The sequence below is a fragment of the Callorhinus ursinus genome, unplaced genomic scaffold (assembly GCF_003265705.2).
Source record: "Callorhinus ursinus isolate GAN/ISIS: 27379988/994484 unplaced genomic scaffold, GSC_fseal_2.0 scaffold26, whole genome shotgun sequence".
Taxonomy (NCBI): Eukaryota; Metazoa; Chordata; class Mammalia; order Carnivora; family Otariidae; genus Callorhinus; species Callorhinus ursinus.
The window spans coordinates 17,526,882-17,548,534 of record NW_027397088.1 but is presented as its reverse complement, the minus strand read 5'-3'; the positions used below and the strand labels follow the sequence as shown (position 1 = coordinate 17,548,534).

At 37.5% G+C, this 21,653-nt stretch overlaps 1 protein-coding gene across 6 annotated transcripts in view; it reads left to right on the top strand.

The window, feature by feature from the left end:
• NUP153 (nucleoporin 153) overlaps positions 1 to 21,653 on the top strand; it is an 82,355-nt gene that overhangs the window by 45,283 nt on the left and 15,419 nt on the right. For all 6 annotated transcript variants that reach the window (XM_025891279.2, XM_073877622.1, XM_025891275.2 and 3 more), the window contains 7 exons: positions 1,101 to 1,153; positions 1,407 to 1,533; positions 9,027 to 9,164; positions 9,934 to 10,032; positions 11,024 to 11,114; positions 16,288 to 16,413; positions 18,776 to 19,393. In XM_025891279.2, the coding sequence (XP_025747064.1) occupies positions 1,101 to 1,153; positions 1,407 to 1,533; positions 9,027 to 9,164; positions 9,934 to 10,032; positions 11,024 to 11,114; positions 16,288 to 16,413; positions 18,776 to 19,393 (1,252 nt within the window). The remainder of the gene's footprint in view (positions 1 to 1,100; positions 1,154 to 1,406; positions 1,534 to 9,026; positions 9,165 to 9,933; positions 10,033 to 11,023; positions 11,115 to 16,287; positions 16,414 to 18,775; positions 19,394 to 21,653) is intronic.

The following is a 21,653-nucleotide window of genomic DNA, read 5'->3' as shown; positions in this document are numbered from 1 at the left end:
TAGCAGTGTGATTATTAAGGTGGTAGTAGGATTTCTCCAGTGTAAAGTTACTATTTTTTTAATCTTTTGTAATTAATTAAGTATCTTGTGGGTAGATGACTTCGACAGGATAAATATCCTTTTGGTAGTTAGCATTATTGGTGATTTTTGCCTAAATCTATTGTTTATAGATTGCCAAAGGGTGGTTTTCTAACTCCACCATTGTTTCTACATTTATTAGTTGACATGCTCCTAGAGAAGTTTTTTTTCTTTTATGTACCTATCTATGTAAGTGTTTTATAAGTCAACTTTATTTCTCACATTCTATAGATTATAATTCTTTATTGGCATTATTTATTTTGATGTTCATATTGTCGCATTTGGCCTTTGAATGTCTCCTGTGACCTTCTTGATTTTCCCTTCAGTTTTTGAACACTTAGTTGCTTTTTGATACAAAAGAATCAAGGCCCGGGGAGTGTCTGAGTGGTTCAGTCGGTTAAGCGTCCAACTCTTGGTCTTGGCTCAAGTCAGGATCTCAAGGTCGTGGGATTGAACTGTTAGCAGGGCTCTGCAATCCTCGGGCAGTCTGCTTGAGGCTCTTTCCCTCTTCCCCTCCCCTGCTCTCTCTCTCTCTCTCAAATAAATAAAAAATACTAAAAAAAAAAAAAAAATACAGGCTCATTCTGTAAGTTTCTGGTCCCTGCCCTGTATTTTGCTATTTTGCCAAGGAGCTGTGATACCCTTTTAATGGAGGAACTTAAATTGCAGAGAATCATTTCAGAGAGAATATCCTTATAAATTTGCTTACACCTTTAATAGGCCATAATGAGAGATGAGTAAAAGTATTTTTGTGGTTTGAAAGTATATTAATTCTGTATACTTACTACCTTTTGGTTGAAAGGGCAGTGTGCTCAGTGACCTTTTATGTCTATAATCATGCTGTAATTCAGTTACCATTCAGAAAGCAGGATATAAGTCGCAAGTTTTAGGATTCACTAACTAAAAACCCATCAAATTCCTGATTTCAAATATTAAAATGGATGGACAGAAGGGAGGTATTAAGAAAATTAAAACGAAGAAGGAGGCATGCATGTAAATTTGGTGTGCTCATTTTGCTCTAGATTGGATATGAAAAACCTGTGACACCAGGACAAACTAGAGAACAACGAGAAAGGTAATGTCTTTATAGCTAAAGCTTCTTTTATATTTCATTTGTAAAGTCTGTTTGATTTATATATGTTTTTTTGAAGATTAAGAAGGTTGAAAAACAAACTTTATGCACACAAATCTGTCCGCTTTTAAAAATCACATTCAGCTGTGTATTTCTTTTCTTGTTAGCAGTTCTAATTTTTAGGTGTTCGGTTGGTTAACCAGTTATGGACCAGAGTAATATATCATTTGTTTTAATTTTCTTTTTCTTTGCCTAGTGGCTTTTCTTACCCAAATTTCAGTATGTCTGCAGCCAATGGTTTATCTTCTGGAGTAGGTAGTGGAGGCGGCAAGATGAGACGAGAGAGAACGCGCTTTGTTGCATCCAAGCCTCCAGAGGAGGAGGTAGGGTTCTATCCTTCATATTCTTGAAGTTTGTTGAAAGCTTTGGTGTGGTGGTGGTGAGGGGAGACCCGAGGGCTGGGGCCTGGGGGAGACCCAGCACAAGAATGACTAATCTGCCATTGGAGCAGTCCCTTCCTGGTGTGAGTGCGTGTGCATGTATGTGTGTTTGATATCCCCTTCACTGTGACAACACAGAAAACCTAACCTAGGACCTAAAATTCCATAGGTGCCACGAAAAAGCTGTAATTCTTCATAAGAGAATTACAATTGAAATGATTTGACCTTTGGAATATTACAGTATTTGCCTGTTCAGTGGATTAACACTGTGTGTGGTCTTCTCACTTGCCATTTTCTTCATACTATTTGTGAAATTTATCAGTGTTGTGAAAGATGATTCAAGTTGTATAACTTCACTGTTACAGATTTGTCCAGTCTGAAAATTTACCACCCCGTTCCACAGGGTGCATGTGGGTTGATTCCTAATATGTGCTGAGGTGAATGTCGATGCACTTTGCTTCGGCACAGGCAGCATGTTCTCTAGGCTTTTTCTCTAGGATGGCATTGTTGGGTTCTAGGGGATGAAACAAACGTATTAGATGTTGCCCTTTTGCTCCTGAAGGTAGTGTAAACACTTCCTTCCACATGACTGTGGGTGGATATGCTTTTTCTTTTTCCTTATGGGTACTTGATTTTTTTTTTTTTTTTAAGTTTTTGCCAAGGTGAAGGGTGTGAAGTGTTAGACCATTGAAGTTTTATTTTGCACTTCCTGTTTACAAGGGAGGGAGCCCTCTTGTGAGTTTCTTAGTCATTTGGGGTTTCTCTTCCTTTATCCATTTTTTTATTGGATTATTTCTTTCATTTGGAAGATTTCTTTTTTTTGGAAGATTTCTGCATATATTCTGAAAATGAAAGTTTGAAAAAGATAAGGACTAATTTGAAGATTGGTTAAATAGGCTGCTCTATTTTCTAACTACTTTGAGTTTAATGCAGGCCTTCTTTCAGTCTTTTTACAAGTGAATTTCAGCCTAACTGGACCATTTAAGTTTTGATACATAATGCTTTCATTTGTTGTTTGTTTCTAATTAAAATTTCATTTGTTTTTTTTAGGAATTTTTAGATTTTTAAATAGGAGATCTTCCATAAGTTTCTGTTGACTCTAAGTCACGTTTTGGTTGGAATTATTGTCCGAGTTAGTCTTGCTTTCCTTCTTGTCTGTTGGTATGCTTTTCAAGTTTATTTAGAGTATGCAGTCTTTTGTTTTCATTTCCTTCATCTCTCCCTTTCTTGTTGAGCAGTTTTGGAGTTATGCCTCTCTGAAGGCACCAGAACCACGACTGCTTTAGCAGCTTGGGCTTTCTGTCCCCTTTGCCTGTCTCGTGGTAGATGACATTGTGCTGGGGGCTCGGCTCCGGTACTTGTCTAGAGGTTCTACTTGTTGCTCTCCTGCTGGACTGTTGTGAAGGAAAGGAATGTGTTAATGTATTCTGTCTTGAAAGAAAAAGTCTTGAATGCCATTAATGATACAGTAGAGGAAATTTTGGTAGCTTTCTTAGCAAACCGATTTTCTTTTATTGAAACTCTTTATGTAGACTTGATTAAATTACCTTTAAGGAATGGGTTGTCTTGCTTTGTATACATAAGGAAATTAGTACCTGAGTAATATAGTTCATTATATAGCCTGCTTTTTAGATGAGCTTTTATATTTCTCAGTAAAATTTGTGTCTCTAGCTTTTTAAAGTTTATCCCTATGTGAGGAAAACATCTTGGTTTGGTGTTTGCCAGATGACAGATTTGTGAATTTTGCTTATTTCCCTTCAGTTTCGACTTTTAAGAATATATTCCTAAGATCTTTAGCTCAAGTTCAGGTTGCTATCTGTAGCTCAGTTTTGGCTGTCTTACAGATATGTGTTTATGTGACTTTGCTATATCAAGACATTGGGAGGGGGGTGAAAATGTATTGATTTACTTTTGCTCTTACTACTTGGCATACTGTGAGGAGCTTTATGAAAGTCTAACTTTCCAGACCTCTTTATCACTTCCTCCCTTCTCTGGACCCCCTCTCCATTCTGGCCAACTGCCAACTGCCAACTTTGCATCCCAGGATGCCTCACCCAACTCCTGTCCCTAGTTCTGTTCCACACTGGAGTTAGAGTCTCCACGTTTCTGAGGAAAGAGGTACCAATGGGTGGCTGCCCCAAATTTCTGCCTACCCTGTGTTTTTTTAATCTTGGTAGAAGAGGTTTTGGGTAGATGCTTTTTCTTATTTATTTTGTATTGAGTGCTGTTTTTGTTTCTGATAACAAATATGTTTAGACCACTGGTTGTTCTTAATTCAGTTATAGATAATGGGAACTTTTGATAACGGCTGGAATATTCATTTTTGTGGGTATTTTAATGGGCTTTTGGGATAGGTCAAATGGAAGAAATTTTATTTTTAATGGAGTGTAAATGCATTATGCTAATTTCAGGTACTCTTGTTATGTAGCAGAGATTATATTTTGGTATATAGTATATACTGTGGTATATTTTGAGTCACTTAAACATTCAGGTTAACAACTTTATATTGTAAATAACCCATTTTGCATTATGAGATAGAAGAATGGTTTAGCTCTCATTTCTTGTCAGATCTCAGAATTTGTAAGGATTGTGTGTTAGTCGCTAAACATTTGGCATTTTGCCTCTACTATGATACCAGTTTGGTTTTTATAATGAAAAAGCTTATGATACAGAACAGATGAGTATATAATATGACTGACTTGGGGAGATTTAATTGCTTGATATTGTCATGTCAGGTACAGGCCTGCTACTTACTAGCTGTGAGTGATGTTAGTCAAATTAATTCCTTCGTACCTCAGCTTACCTGTAAAATGATGATAAGAAGAATAGATTGAGCTTGTGTCTTTGGGATGCCTGCCATTTAATGGCTGTATGATCTTAGACCATATATCTCCCTGCCTTAGCTTCCTCACCTATAACAGTAGTGTCTTCCTCATGTGAGATAACCCATGTAGAGATATTACAAAGGTAATATATAGTAAGTCACATATTTGGTGATTGTTGTGCTCAACTTGAAGTACCTGGAAGCATCCAATTATAATTTTTAACTTTCTCATAGATTTGTGGGACCCACTTCTGATCAACTAAGTCAAAATTTTGGTGAATAGGTTTCACATTTAGAATTGGCTCAAGGTCAGTTGATATAAAGAACCAGTATGGCCAAGTCTGTGGCATAATGAGTTGGCATAAGGAAGATACAGGTTATTCCGTTGATGTGCCCAGGTGTTGTAAGGGTCTAACGGGAAGAAAAGTAAGACTGAGGATTGGCGATCAGATGAAACTTCCCTATGGAAAGAGCCAGTGCATTTTTGTTCTCTTCCTCTCCCCTCCCCCAAATTTGACTAGGATAAGTTTCAAACCTGTATTGAAATACTGAAGGAATTGTGCAATGAACACACATATACCTAACACTTAGATTCTAATATTTTGTTATATTTGCTTTATCAAGTGTATATCCTACTTTTTGGGTGCATTTCCCAAAGTAAGTTGAAGACATTTATATACTCTATATACTTCACCCCCAAATATTTCAGCATACATAGCACAAACCAAAGTCAAATATTTGTTGTTTTACATGTAAAATGTAAAATTCTTAGGTGTACCATTTAATGAATTTTACAAATGGTTACACCTGTGTAACCCAGACCCCCTTCAAAGTGTCAGACATTTCTGTTGCTCTAGAAAGTTCACTCATGCTCCTTCCCAGTCAGTACTCATCACCTCCTAGTTCAGAGGCATTCACTATTCTCATTTTTCTGTCCTGTATTGGTGTAGCTTGTTCTGGAACTTATCAGTACAGTTGTCCAGTATGTGTTCTTTTGTGCCTGGCTGTTATGAATAAAGCTGCTATGAACATTATTGTAGCGCTTTGTAGACACGTGTTTATTTCTCTTGGGGTAAATAGCCTGAAAATGGAGGAGCTAGGTTGTATGATATGTGTTTAACTTTTTTTTTAAAAGATCTATCTATCTATCTATCTATCTATCTATTTATTTATTTAAGTAATCTCTGCACTCAGCGTGGAGCTTGAACTCATGATCAAGAGTTGCATGCTTTTTCGACTGAGCCAGCCAGCCCCCCCCCATATGTGTTTAACTTGAAACTGCCAAACTATTTTCCAAAATGAATGTAGTATTTTACACTCATCAACAGTATATGAGCATTTCTTTCACTCTTCATCCTTATTAATAGTTGTCATCTTTTTAATTTTATCCATTCTGCTTTGTATATGGTGCTATTTCATTATAATTTTAATTTGCATTTCCCTGATAACAGTAATGTTGTGTTCTTGATTATATGCTTATGGGCTGTGTGCTTATTACCTCCTTTTTGAGGTATCCTTCAAGTCTTACACCCTTTTAAAAATTGGGTTTTCAAAAATAAATAAATAAAAATTGGGTTTTCTTACTGAGTTGTAGGAGTTCTTTATAAATTTTGGACCCAAGTACTTTGTCAGATACATGTCTTATAAGTATTTTCTCTCAGTCTGGCTTGCATATTCATTTTTAAACAGTATCTTTTGATCAGCAGATGTCCTAGATGAAGTTTGAATTTACCTTTTTTTTTTTTTTTTAAAGATTTTATTTATTTATTTACCAGCGAGATGGAGCCAGAGAGCACAAGCAGAGGGAATGGCAGAGGGAGAGGGAGAAGCAGGCTCCCCACTGAGCAGGGAGCCAGATACAGGGCTCAATCCCAGGAACCTGGGATCATGAACTGAGCCAGAGGCAGATGCTTCACCATCTGAGCCACCCAGGCACCCCTGAATTTATCTTTTTTAAAAAATTATTTTATTTTTTAAAGATTTTATTTTTAAGCAATCTCTGCCTCCAATGTGGGGCTTGAATTTACAACCCCGAGATCAGGAGCCCATGCTCTTCCCACTGAGCAAACCAGGCGCCCCATTTGTTTTCAGTTATTTTTACTGTTCTTTCTGTCCTAAGAAACCTTTGTCTATCCCCAGGCCGCAAAGTAATTCTACGTTTTCTTCTAGAAGATTTATAGTAGTGTTTCATGTATCTTTCTGATTTCCTTTTTGATTTCTTATGTGATCTGTGGATTATTTAGAACTGTGTTTAGTTGTGATATTAATGTTTTGAAATGTATTGAGACTTGTTTTGTAGCCCAGCATATGGTCTGCCTGATGAATCTTAAAGCCTGTATTTTACGGTTTTCGGGTATAGTGTAATATAAGGTGTCAGATGACTGATAGTATTTCTTAGATCTTTTGTCTTTGCTGACTGTTTTTTCAGGGTGCGGGGTGTGTCTGTTTAGTCTATTAAGTTGTTGAGAAGTAGGAGTTAAAATTGTCCACTTTCATTTGGTGAACTTGTCTTTTCCCTTTATGTCAGTTTTTGCTTTACATATTTTAAAGCCCTCATTAAAGCGTATGCCTTTCACATCATGGTTCCTCAGTTGCCTCTTTTAAATTACTAAATGTTCTTCTTTTAAAAAAGTCTCTGGAAGTATTCTTTGTCTTGAAAATCTATATCTGGTATTACTATAGCCTGCCACTCTGTTGGTAGAATAAACCTTCTTAGGCTTATGAATTGCAGGTTGTATCTTTTCCCATCCATTGGCTTTTAACCTGTATCTTTTTAAGTGAGTTTCTTGTAGACTATATATGGATGAGTCTTGCCTTCTATTTTTTGCTTTTTTTTTTTTTTAAAGATTTTATTTATTTATTTGACAGAGATACAGCGAGAGCAGGAACACAAGCAGGGGGAGTGGGAGAAGGAGAAGCAGGCTTCCCGCCGAGCAGGGAGCCCGATGTGGGACTCGATCCCAGGACCCTGGGATCATGACCTGAGCCGAAGGCAGATGCTTAACGACTGAGCCACCCAGGCGCCCTATTTTTTGCTTTTTAATTGGAATATTTATAATTAATGTAATTATTTATATAGTTGGATTAGGTCTCCATTTTCCTCTTGTTTTCTGGTTTTCCCATTTGTTTTTTGTTTCTTTTGTTCTTTTTGAAAGTTGTCTTTTTGTTAATTGAATATTTGTTAGAACTATGTTTTAATTACTTGGTCTTTATCTCTACCTCTTCATGTTACTTAGTGGTTCCTCTTGGGATTATGATATGTGTCCTTAAGTTTCACATTCTACTTTGTGTTCATATTGTACCACTACCTGTAAAATTGAAGACTCTTGCAACTTTATAGTTTGATTTACCTTGGTATTTTAGATTATACTTGTCATTTGTATTAAAATTAGATAGGCTATAAAAAATTATATAGCATATAATTTTCGCTTTATACAGTTGTATGTATTTTTAAGAAATTAAGAGGAATGAAAGTGTTTTGTGTTCATTTCTTCCAGAAACTTGAGTTCCATTTGGTATCATATCCCTTCACCCTGGAGAACTTGTAGAGCAGGTTTTATGGCAACAGATAGTCTTAGTTTTCTTTTATCTGAAAGCATCTTTATTTTTCCTTTGGGGAGAGGGCTTGACTTTACAGAGGTGTGATTGATGTACCATGAACGACATCCATTTGAAATACTCAGTTTTAGCTGGCGGGGAACTTACCTGAAGTGCCACTCTCTCCCACTTGTGGGTGGAATCTGGAGCTCTTCAGTCTAAGTTGGCTGCTTGTTGTCTGCCTTACACAGGAGCAGCTTACACGTCTGCTAGAAATTTGGACAGTTTACATGCAGATTTATATGCTCCTCATTCCTGCATTTCCCCCTCATTTTCTAGCTGCTGTGGTCACTTAGTCCGTCCTCTGATTCCTCCATGAACAGATTTGCCATTTTCTCTCAGAATTTCAACTAGCAGGGGCACCAACTCACAGAGTACAGGAAACTCACTCAGTGCCCCTTTCTTCTTCTAAGCGTTTTTTATCTCTGCAGTTCCTGCTTACTTCTGGTTGCTCTCCAGTGTTTTCAGATGGTTGTCTCTTTCTCTTCTGTTCAGAGTTTATAATTGTTATCTGTCAGGTCATTCGTCAGGTAACAAACTATTCCATTAGTAGAAGTGGAACTCTCTTTGTTTGCCCTTAACCTGGGTTGAGACTTGGGGTGGTCTTTGCTATATTGGAATAAAAAAAAACCAAGGCATTTCACCAAACTCACCAGTACTGATGTTTATTAAATGCTTGTTCTGTATGCCGAGCCCATATATAACCTTATGTTTTATATTAATACTACAACTATGGTGTGCTTTTTTTTTTTTTTTCTTTTTCTCGTTTTCAGCCGTAGAAACTGGTACTGAGGGCAGTTAGGTTCACAAAGCCACCGTGTCTGGTGAGAAAGCTGGGTTTCAGATCTTTTCAATTCTTTTGATTCAAGAGCCCACACTGTTAACACAGTATGGTGTTACCTTTGCCCTATCCTTAGTTTACCTGTAACTGTAGCAGTTCTTCCTGAAAATCAGTAGGGATAGAACAGTAACGTGAAAGATGAAATCTATCATTATGAAACATGTTGTGTTTTAGGAAATGGAAGTACCAGTATTGCCGAAAATCTCTCTACCCATCACCAGTTCTTCACTGCCTACCTTCAATTTTAGTTCCTCTGTGATCACAACGTCCTCTCCATCACCCATTAGTCCTTCGCAATCATTAACAAACAAGGTACAGAACCGTTGTACAAATAGAGGTGATTTTTGTTCTTTATTTTAAGAAATCTAATACTCTGTTGAAAGCAGTGATAAGTTCCCACTCTGGAAATTAATAACTCAGAATAAGAAGAGAAAAAATTGAAACGGTGTTTTGCTTTCTTAAATGTACATTATAAATGGATACATTATAATGGCGTGCTCTTTAATTCTGATTCCGTGCCTTAGAGACTAATGATTTTAAGTTTGTTTCCAAACATTGTTTCTGATTAAGATGCTTTTTTTTTTTTTGGTGAAAATGGGGTTATTGTTTTTATTTCTCAGGTAGGATTAACTGCTCCTGTTTTATGCTTTCACCCTGGCTTTTACTTTTTCTGAATGTATTCTTATAGATGGTATTTTTCTCCTTTAGACAGATACTCACCTCTGAGATAGAGTACACTCCTCTCCCAATGAGAAGCCAGATTTTATGGCAGTTTACAGTTTATTTTTCAGAAGTTTACAATTTAGCAATTAATCTTTATTTTTATTTATTTTTTAAAGATTTTTATTTTTAAGTAATCTCTACGCCCAACGTGGGCCTGGAACTTAGAACCCCAAGATCAAGAGTCATTATGCTCAACTGACTGAGCCAGCCAGGCACCCCTTAACAAGTGATTTTTAAATCTAAAAGGAAATTGTGTTTGGCTTCTTTGAAATGATTAATTTGCTTAAATTAAGGTCTATTTTATTGTCAATTTCTTTCTCTAAAAAGTTTTTTATATTTTAATAATTTGGTAAACCAGGTACAAATGACCTCTCCAAACAGCACTGGCAGCCCCATGTTTCGATTTTCATCTCCAATTGTAAAATCTACTGAGGCAGATGTACTACCTCCATCATCTGTAAGTAGCAAGCAAGGAATGTTTCAGATTTATTTTTTATCAAAACCAAGATGCCATTGGTGGTAAGAAATAGCATTGTTTTTCTTTCAACTTAAAAAAATTTCAGTGTACAGAAAACTGGAATGAGTGAACAACACCTGTTTATTTTCCAGTACCTGTATATACATATAAGCATATATATTTCCTCATGACCATTTGAAAGTTAAGATACCTTACATCCATATGATACCCTTACATCCATATGTTCCCTAAGAAAAAGGACATTCCTCTGCATACCTGCAGTATAGTTATCATATCCATGAAATTTAACATGATATAATAATAATGTAGGCCATATTCAGATTTCCCCATTGCCCTAGACTGTCCTTTAATACTATTTTGTTTCTCTTGGGCCTACATCCAATTAAGATCAAGACCTAATCAACTAAATGGCATTGCATTTGGTTAACATGTTTCTTGAATTGCCTTTAATCTGGAGAAGTTTTGGTTTTTATGCCTCAGAGTATGTGTTTCTTATAGTTAAATATTTTGGGGAGAATAAGGTTAATGTTCAGGTTATCCCATGCATCGTTGGCATGTATATCAGTTTTACATGTTGCCTTTTCTTTTTCATTGTGCTCTTGTTTTCTGTCACAGATGGATATTCCAGATCATTTTGTAATTTCCCTCCCGCATGCCTGAAACCTGCCCATTGTCCATAAAGTCTCATACTTTTTATTAGAAAATGGTATTTAGAAATCCAGAAATGAGCTTTAGGGGCACGTAATTTTATGTACTGATTTGAATGAAAAAATGCCTAAGAAATGTAAAATGCTGTTTGATAGGACATACCATTCATTCTAAGAAGCATCAGTTTTAGAGATTATAAAATATGAAAACCTGGAATACATGAAATTCAGTGTATTTTTTTTTACTTGGAATAGGAAAAAGCTATTTGATATTCATTTAAAACTAAATAGACTCTTAAAGGATACATTTTTTTTCTTTACAGATTGGATTTACATTCAGTGTGCCTGTTGCAAAAACAGCAGAACTTTCTGGCTGTAGTAGTATTTCAGAACCAATTACAAGTAGTAGTTCAGGTAAGTGAAAATTTCTCACAAGTTTTTACATAAAAATAGTTGCATTACATTAGATTAGTATTTCACATTGTTTAATCTTTAGCAATTCTTGTAAATGCTCTTATTTGAATGAAATTAGCTCTAAAAAGCAAATAGGAGCTAATATAAATCCTTGACAGTATTTTTAGTCTCTATTCTCAGAAATACTTAGCTCACTAAATGGAAATGTTACAATTTCATTATGACAGGGATAGTCATGGCAGCACGTATATCCGTCATCTTTGTTTAATTAAAATAAAGTGAGCTTGTTATAAATGAAATCTCATAAGAAATTGAAGGGTTGTCTACATTGTTATTGAGGTGAAGTTATAATTGCTGTGGACTCCATCTCTAGGTTTAGTGTTCAGTTCACAAACATTTTTATGTGTAAGGGTTATGCTGGCCTCTGCCGATAGTGATACATAATTTCTGAACTCAAGGAATGGGTGTAATTGACGGAAAGAAAGGAGTCATCAGATAATTAAATCCTAGCATTTTGTTCTGATAGTGGTGGTTTTCTTTCAAGTGTTTTTTGTTTAGGAAGTAGAGAATCATCTGGGCTAAGTTACTCAGGTCAGGAATTTTTGAGCAAGGGCATTTTACTCAAAAGATAAACAGCAAATGCAAGGGTACAGGAATTAGAGAAAAAAGCATGATATTCTTTGAGATCTGTAGGTAATTTGTCATGAAGTTAAAAAGTAGCTTTAAATTCTAAAAATTCTTGAATGTTGCACTAAAGAATTGGATTTTAATCTGAATGTAGTAGGAAGACATTGAGTGATTTTAAATGGGGTGACCTGGGTATCATGGATTGACAGCAATGTCTGTTGAGGTGTGGGGGATGTGGGTGGGAGTGGGGTTTTATAGGCTGAGATATCAGTTAAGTTCTTTTGCCCTATCCAGAAGTGTCTGACTATTTCAGTTTTGTGGGTTTTTGTTTTGTTTTGTTTTTTCAATCTCAGTTTTGGAATTAACAAAACAAAACAAAACACTACAACCCACTCCCCCCGCCCCCCAAAAAGCTAGAACCTCCCTCAAAGGATAGAATAAAAAACAACAACAAAAACCAAAGAGCTAGGACCTAGAAGCTAGATGTTCTAGCTTTGGTTGAGCCAGAAGATAGGAGCATAGATTATGAGAGTGGCACAAAATAAGAATTTGGTATGTTTGTAGTCCTGTTTTTTATTGATTAAAACAGCCTTATGTAAGAGAAAGAAGTAACAAGCACATTTCAGGTGTACTTTTTATCACAAGATTTTTTTTTCTTTAATGTTACTGTGAATTCATAGAGGAATAAACTTTTGCCAATTACCATTTTCATGCCTGGTTATGAAGAAAGGCATGAAAATCCTTCCCAGTTTTTACTAATGCGTTACTAATGGTAATTGGATGAGCAGTAATTTGTTAAAACAACTTTTTTTTTTTTAAAGATTTTATTTATTTATTTATTTATTGAGAGAGAGAGAGAGAGAATGGTAGAGAGAGAGCATGAGAGGGAAGAAGGTCAGAGGGAGAGGCAGACTCCCTGCTGAGCAGGGAGCCTGATGCGGGACTCGATCCCGGGACTCCAGGATCATGACCTGAGCCGAAGGCAGTCGCTTAACCGACTGAGCCACCCAGGCACCCTGTTAAAACAACTTTTGTGTTCATCACATCTGTGGATATTATCCAGATTTTTAAGGCATTTTTTAGGAGTGGCATACATAGAATTGTGGGAATGATTCTCACCACTTGTGTCGTTAAGAAGCTGATTGAAAATGTGTAAGTCATGATTAATTACTTGGTGGCAGGAGCTAATTTTTCCATTATCTTCTTTTTCCTTCAATTTGAGTACACTGCAGGGTATCTTTAAAATTTACCTTAAAGCATGTCAGTTTTGATTCTAAAGGAGGATAGACCATGACAAAGTGCTACAAGCATATGTTTTATTTTGCCTTTTTTTTTTTTAAAGACTTTATTTATTTATTTGAGAGAGAGAGAGAGATAGCGGCAGAGAGCACAAGCAAGGAGAGAGAAGCAGGTTCCCCGCTGAGCAGGGAGCCCGATGTGGGACTCGAACCCAGGACTCTGGGATCATGACCTGAGCCAAAGGCAGATGCTTAACTGACTGAGCCACCCAGGTGTCCCACATATGTTTTGTTTTGACACAGTTATTATAAGAGGTAGGCACAGTGTTTTGTTTCTTGTATATTTTTGTTACCGAGATGAAATTGATGTAAGGCAAAATGAACCATTTTAAAGGGAACAAACTCAGTGGTGTTTAGTTCCAAAACAGTTCTATCCCCCTTCCTGCAGAGGAGACATATATCTGCTAAACAGTCCTTCCACATTTCTCCTCCCCCAGGTCCTGGCAACCACCAGTCAGTGTTTTGTTTCTGTGCGTGTACCTATTCTGGAATCATACAATGTGACTTTTTGTATCTAGCTTCTTTTACTTACTGTTTGCAAGGTTCATGCATGTTACAGTATGTATCAGTACTTTGCTGCCTTTTTTTTCTTTATTTTTAAAAAATTTACTATTTGTTTCTTATTTTAAGTAGGCTCCATGCCCAACATGGGGCTTAAACTCATGATCTTGAGTTTAAGAGTTCTGTGCTCTACCGACTGAGCCAGCTAGGCGCCTCAGTACTTCACTCCTTTTATGGCTGAATGACATTCCATTGTATGGATATGCGGTAGTTTTTCTCTTCGTCCATTTACAGACATTTGGGCTGTTTGCAGCTTTTCACTGTTGTGCATAGTGCTGGTATGAATATTCACTTACATGTATTTGTTCGAATACTAGTTTCAGTGCTCTGGGATATATACCTAGAAATAGTCAAATGGTAGTTCTATGTACCTCTAATTTTTTGAGGAACCACAAAGCTGTTTTTCTCAGCCTCTGACTCCTTTTACACTCCCACTAGCAGTGTATGAGGATTCTAATTTGTCCACATTCTCACCATGCTTATTTTTCATTTTTTGTTTATAGCCATCCTACTGGGTATGAAGTGATGCTTCCATTGTGGTTTTGATTTGCATTTCTCTAATGACTAATGGTGTCAAGCATATTTTCATGTGCTTCTTGGTCTTTTATCTTCTTGGGAGAAATGTGTATTCAAGTCCTTTGCCCATTTTTAAGTTGGTTTATCTTTCTGTTGCTGAGATGTAAGCATTTTTATGTAGTGTGGATACTAGATCCTTATCAGATATATGATTTGCAAATAATTTCTCTCATTCAGTAGAGTGTCTTCGCTTTTTTGATAATGTCCTTAGATTCACAAAGGTTTTTAATGTGGTAGTATTCAGTTTTTTTCTTTGCTTATGCTTTTGATGTCATATCTTAAGAATTCATTGCTAAATCCATGGTCATGAAAATATACCTCCTTGGTTTTCTAAGAGTTTTATGGTTTTAGTTCTCACTTTTTTTTTTTTTTTAAAGATTTTATTTATTTATTTGACAGAGACACAATGAGAGAAGGAACACAGCAGGGGGAGTGGGAGAGGGAGAAGCAGGCTTCCCACTGAGCAGGGAGCCTGATGCGGGCCTCGATCCCAGGACCCTGGGATCATGACCTGAGCTGAAGGCAGACGCTTAACAACTGAGCCACCCCGACGCCCCAGTTCTCACGTTTTAGATCGTTGATCCATTTTGGGTTAATTTTTGTTTATGACATGAGGTGTGGGGGTAGATAGGATTTTTTTGAAACTACTTGACCCACTCCTTTTAAATTGGCAAACATTCCAGAAAAACCTGGTTATTTATATTTTATTATGGAAAATTTCAAACATTTTCAGAAATAGTACACTGAATTCCCATGTACTCTTTACCCAGTGCTTAGCATTTTATATTTTATTAGCATTTTATATTATTTTATTTTATTTATTTATTTTTAAAGATTTTATTTATTTAGTTTACAGAGACATAACGAGAGAGGGAACACAAGCAGGGCAGTGGGAGAGGGAGAAGCAGGCTTTCCACAGAGGAGGGAGCCTGATGCGGGGCTTAATTCCAGGACCCTGGGATCATGACCTGAGCTGAAGGCAGACTCTTAACGCCTGAGCCACCCAGGCGCCCCAATGCTTAGCATTTGATGACCAGTTTTATTTCCCTTTCTCTCATTCCCCCTTCCCCTCCCATGCATAGAAACATACCTGTTAGGTTGTATTGAATTTACTTCATCTGTAAAAACCTTCTCGTTTAGAAATGGAACCACACAGCTACTATCATACTGAAAATATAGATTTCTTATTTTAAGTATAAGGATATGTTTATCTTGGAAAGTTTAGGAAACCTAAAAAGAAGCAGCAATAAGTAGCAGTCATCACTAGCAGCTACCATTACTCTTTTGATGTATTATTCACAGTCTTCTGGACTTTCTATTTCTAAAGTCTTTACCTGTAACTCTGCATTTAAGGATGATTTTTGTGGCTGCACAGTATGGGTTCTCTGATTGATGTTGTCAGTCCCTTAGTGAGCATCTATCATCCAGGTTTTCAGTATGAAAACTGAAGGATACTTTCTTTTCTTTTTTTAAAAAAGATTTTATTTATTTATTTGAGAGAGCGAGAACATGAGCAGAGGGAAGAGGCAGAGGGAGAAGCAGACTCCCTGCTGAGCAGAGAGCCGGATGCGGGACTTGATCCCAGGACTCTGGGATCATGACCTGAGCTGAAGGCAGCCGCTTAACCAACTGAGCCACCCAGGCATCTGAAAACTGAAGGATACTTTCAATAATAGGATGAATTTCTAGAAATGAAGTAACTGGCTCAGTTGGGAATTTATTGTTAAGGTTTTTTTGATGAATATTATAAATTGTTGTGTAATCAGAAACACATTTCATGTGGTTTGTGAGCTTGCTCCAGTTGCCATCTCCTCTCCAGTGTTTCAGTGTGATTTCCTCAATTACCAGTTAATTCATTGGGTAACAATTATAGTTTATACTTTTTGCCCTTTTGGAGGAGAAAAATGTACGGTGTACAGAATGGGGAATAGTATCTCTACTTATAATGGTTAATCCTGTACTTTTAAGTAAATTTGTTCATTATCTTTGAATTACAGTGACTTTCATGATATTTTAAAAGTTGGTCCAAATTGGCCTTGAAAGATCTTTTTCATACATTTAACTCCAGTGCTTTTTCTTGGCATGTCTTTTACAATTAAAAAAAATTGCAGCTCAAGATATCAGTGCAGTGAATAGTACAAGCTGTAAGAAGAAGCCAGATGAAGATTGTGAGGGCCCTGTTAGACCTGCAAAAACCCTGAAAGAAGGAAGTGTCCTAGATGTTCTCAAAAGCCCCGGTAAGAAACAGCTGCCTTCGAAAATACTCTAAAATCTTAATTACAAATTTGTGGCCCTATTTTAATGTTGTCTGTGGTATACTTTAGGTTTTTAGAAAATTATGGCTAGTTTGATAGGGAATTCACTTGAAAATAGACATAGTCAGATGTAATTCTTTTGGAGTAAATATCTTAGAAACTCTCCTTCTTTGGAATTCAAGGACTGTCCTAATATGAAATCTCTTAAGAGGCAAGTATAGCAGGAGAAAAAGAAGGAAGTGTAGAAGGAGAAAATGAGTTGCTTTTTAGTAGAGATAGGCCAGTTTGGAAAAGAAAAATGTAAAGAAACCTGATGATATACTTGGACATAGCTTTCTCTGATGAGAATGTTGAACTGCTTTGTTCTCAGGTCATTGCCCAGTTCTTTCTGAGCAATGAAAGAAAGAAAACATTTGCTGATTGTAACATAGGCATGTGCAAGGGACAGTGCTCGCTTGAAACAAGGTTTGAGAGCTCATAGAAATAACTTGAAGGCAGTGACTGGAGGTACACAAATAGGAGTAAGATTTCAGTTTGAAAATCGGAGGACAGCTACAATGCAATTGTGATGTCTGCTATAGGACTGTAAAAATGTTTATAAGGTGATATGGTTGCTCAGAGAGAATTTAAATTTATTGAGCAGATAGACATGTTCATGTCTAATTGAGTAAGAATTTCCAGATAAGGTTGGCTTCTACAACAAGATTTAGGAGGATTGGGTTTCTTTGGTCTGGCTTTCTCATTTTAGAGATGAGTATACTGCCTCCAGGAGTCCCAGTAACTTAGACAATTTGGCACACTTGGGGCAGAGCTCCAGAGTGCCTGGGCTAGAATTAACTGAGTCGTAGAGAGGCATCGCATTCCTACAGTTGATCTTCATTTAAGTTATACTCTGCATTCATGATGCCCAGGTCTCCTCCCTTTCAATTTTCTTTAAATAGCAAGAATTCGGAGGAGTCCTATGTTCTTTTGGGGAAAATTAGGAAAACCTGCAAAAGGGGAAGGAAAAGAAATCTGTAACATCTTAAGATGGTTACTGTTAAAATTGCACCAAACTTAGTGACTCAAATTAATCATTAAAAAGATAGTACATTTTAGACCAGTGGGAGTAACTGAAGTATGTAGGTTTTGCCTTTTTGCTAAAAATAAAACTAGCTCGAGGTTGGATTAATTGTAGCCTAGAAAATCTCTAAATACAGTCTTCTGTATCTTCTTACCCTCCAATTTTATTTTCCTTTTGTGTTAAAAGCTGGAAAAACAGGTCACTGAGTTTGTTGGTATATGTAAAACAAAGGTTACTTGGTCCAAAGTAAAGGATTGGAAGGTTATTTCCACGAGTAAAGTTGGAGTGAATCGATTGAATTCAATGATAGCAGTTTTGGTAGTACAAAGATTTTTTTCAACTCCTGTTATTCCATGATTCTGTGTGAATACCTTAATTGTCTTAAGTACACCTTTGGTGGTTACAAAAAGTATATTTACAATGTGAAAGGTTCTGTGATTATATTGGAGAACTACCTGAGGCAGTTTTTTTGAATTAGGGTTTGGTAACGTTCCATGGGCATCTTTGAGTAGCATGAGCTCATCCTCCACTAGGGTAGACTGGGTCTTCCTTTCTGTATTTCTAGGCCTTACCAGATGGTTTGGTTCATCTCTGTTGGAATTTTTCATCATATTTCTCATTGAACCATTACTGTTTTAAAGTTCTGTATGAGCTTTGTATAATTAAAACCAGTCCTTACAACTCCCACTATACTTTGGGAAGGGTATCTGTCCAATATTGCATACCTATGCAGCTCTGCTGATTTTTACTGAAAGTAGAGGGTACCACAATAGTGGATTATAACTGGACAAAATTGAAAGATTATAGATGTTGAAGACATTTGGCTTAGCCAAGGGAACACCTGAAAGAAAAAATAGTCGAGGGAGGAAGGCTATGAACATACTGTACATTGGGGTTGTGGCGAGGCAGAGTGTGGCACACACGGATGACAGTGGTGTATGTCGGTAAATTACTACCAGTTAAAGCCTCAAATTAGATAGTGGTTGAATTACAGTAAGTAGAAATTCCTAGAGGGAGAAGGTAATGTACTATAAACAAAACCTCTTTTGTAGAATTTTAACAAGGACCAAAGTGTCACTTATTAATTATGTGATTAATAAATACTGCTTAGGTAAAAAAACCCCAAAACTCTATTTATAAGTAGTCCACATTGGATTTTAGTAACCGCATAAATGTGTATAAGTATGTGCTCTCCCAGTAATAGCATTTCAGTTCATGTTCTGATTAGAAAGCTTCCCTTACTTTTTTTTTGTTTACACTCTCCTCTTTCCCTCATTATAGGTTTCACGTCACCGAAGGCAGATTCTCTTGCTTCTCAGCCTGCCACCACAAGCCCAGTCGTTTATACAAGACCAGCAATAAGTAGCTTTTCTTCTAGTGGCATCGGGTTTGGGGAAAGTTTAAAAGCCAGACCATCGTGGCAGTGCGATACTTGTCTACTCCAGAACAAAGTTACAGACAGCAAGTGCATAGCCTGTCAAGCAACAAAATTGCCGCCAAAAGAGACTGCTAAACAAACTGCAATTGGAGCACCAAGTAAAAGTGACAAATCAACTCTTCCCGTGTCAGGGACAGGTTTCGGAGACAAATTTAAACCAGCAGTAGGCACTTGGGATTGTGATACCTGCTTAGTGCAGAATAAACCCGAGGCGATAAAATGCGTGGCTTGTGAAACCCCGAAGCCTGGGACTGGTGTTAAGCGAGTCCTTACGTTGCCCGCGGCTTCAGAGAGCGCTGTGACTGTGGCTGCTTCATCTGCCACCTGCACTGTGACCACGGCTGCCTTAGGGTTTGCAGATCAGTTTAAAAGGCCCGTGGGATCTTGGGAGTGTCCAGTGTGCTGTGTTTTTAATAATGGAGAAGACAGTAAATGTGTGTCCTGTGTGTCTGAGAAACCAGGTACGTGTATGGCTCTTTGGGAAAATTTTTTTCATTATTTTAGTAGGACATTTAAATTTATTGTCTGCTAAGAACCACCTCAATGTAATATGGTAGGATGAGCATTTCCTCATACATCTTAATTTTTCTAAGCCGTCTTGAGGTAAAAATGACTTGCCTGGGGCTGGATCTCCATGTTATCTGAGGTGGTGCATTAAACAGCCCAATATATAGTTGCACCTCTTTCTTTACATACATTTTTATCAATAGAAACGTCTTGATCTTCACGATCATTTTCAAAGTTGACTACTACAGATGCTGAAAGAACTTAGAAGGGACAGTTTTTCTCAGACTTCTCCAGAACGAGATACCACTTCGTCTCTTTTCCTCTTAGAAATGAGGATGGCACATGGTCATTTCCAGAGAAGGTTTCACTAAGGGGTAGACAGTACTGCCTTATGAAAAGGCTATGGCCGAATATTAATGGTGATACCTATGTGCTCTCTGCCGGAGATATTGCCATGATAGTAAATTACTGAATCGTTAATGAAAAAATTCTAACCTGGCCGTGAGAAAATGGAGTCGGGTTTGAGTTTTTCCTGTTTCTCTGTTCAAATTTGAAAAAGTTACTGAGATTCACAACTGGAAATGACTCTTTGCTGTTTTTGTAATAATATTATAGAATTATTTGGATAGATATATGGTAATATGGGTGCTAAATAAAATGAATACCCTGGGAATTATATGAATTTATGAATACCCTGGGAATTATACTTCCTTTTTTATTGCATTATTCATGGATATGTAGTTTTAGGTCTGCAATGGAAAGTTCTTGATTTGTTAGCCGTATACTCTATGTCTGAACACAAGGGGTGAGCCATATTCCTAGTTCTTACTGGACATCTCCACAAGAATAAGATTTCAGAATCTTCATTCTGAAATAACTTTTCTTTTTCCATCTGGCATTTGCCCCCCTCCCCCCCCAAAAAAGCAAGTTTTTGATCATACAAGAAGCTAGAATTACTTCTGAGTTGATTAGGAGAAGAAAAGTTAGGGAGTAAATTGTTAGCCACAAATAAAGGAAGCTCATACGTTTATTAAAGAAATCTGACTTCATCCTGTAAATGATGAACCATTATTTTAAGCAGAGGAGTGATACAGTACAATTTGTATGTTTGACAAATTGCTTGGTGGCTTTTTGGAGGGTAGATTTGAAGATAGCAAAAGTTGAAGGGAGACCAGAGGACAGATGAGGAAATTCCATCAGTAGTACTGTGGGCAAAGGTAATGGCTTCGGATACTAATGGAGTCAAATCAGGATGTTGAATAATGTACAGTTGACTCCCTGTGGATTTGAAGCTGTGAAGTTGACACATACATGCGAGGCCTTTGGATATCCTGTAATGGGCTCTCTGGGCTGGAAATACAAATTTGGGCATCATTAGGCTATAGTTTTCAAATAAGGCATGGGAGTAGAGGCGATGTAAAGTGAGGGAGTCGTGGGAATAGAGGAGATGGCCTAAGACTGAGCTCTGTTAACTTCAGGGAGTGGCAGGAATGAAACTCTGGAACAGTTAATCTTGTAAAGGAGGAACCAGAGAGGAAAACCCAAAACTATGTGGCACTGGTTGCTTCTTAGAAGAATGGACTTCGGGGAACAAGAGTGGAGGTCTCAGTAAGAAGACTGTTAATCCAGCAAGAGCTGAGGGCCACTTGACACAGGGTAGCAGTAGGAGGCTCAGAAAAAGGGAACGAAACTGCTAGGAGAACATGTGAGGGAGGAGGAGGCATGTAGCCACGCTGACCGGCTGGGGAGGGGAGCGCAGAGCTGCGGGCCGCAGTTACGGCTCAGGAAGCGGTTTTGTTGGTGGTGAGACTTGTGAGGACAGTGGAACGAAGATGGAGCCTCGGGGAGTAATTTTCTTGGCACGTTGGAGGAGAACCTAACGGTAGAACAGACACCAGGTGGCTGGGAGAGGCAACAGGTGGACAGCGGGTGGGGGTGCCGGAACGAATGGCTCCCCTCGTCACACACTCACTTCGTGATGGCTTCGTGGAGCCGTCCTTCCCGTGCCCCCTCTGCTCCCCACAAACTTGGCAGATTTAAATGGCACCTCTGTGAATCCGTTCTCCTGCCCCACAGTCAGCTCTTCCTTCTATTCTCATTTATCACTTTCCATCTTGGTGATGGTGCTATTATGCATTTATGTTTTACTTTCCCCCTTTTTAGACCGTTAGCACTTTTAGAAGTTAAGCAGCATTTCATTCATCTTTACGTCCT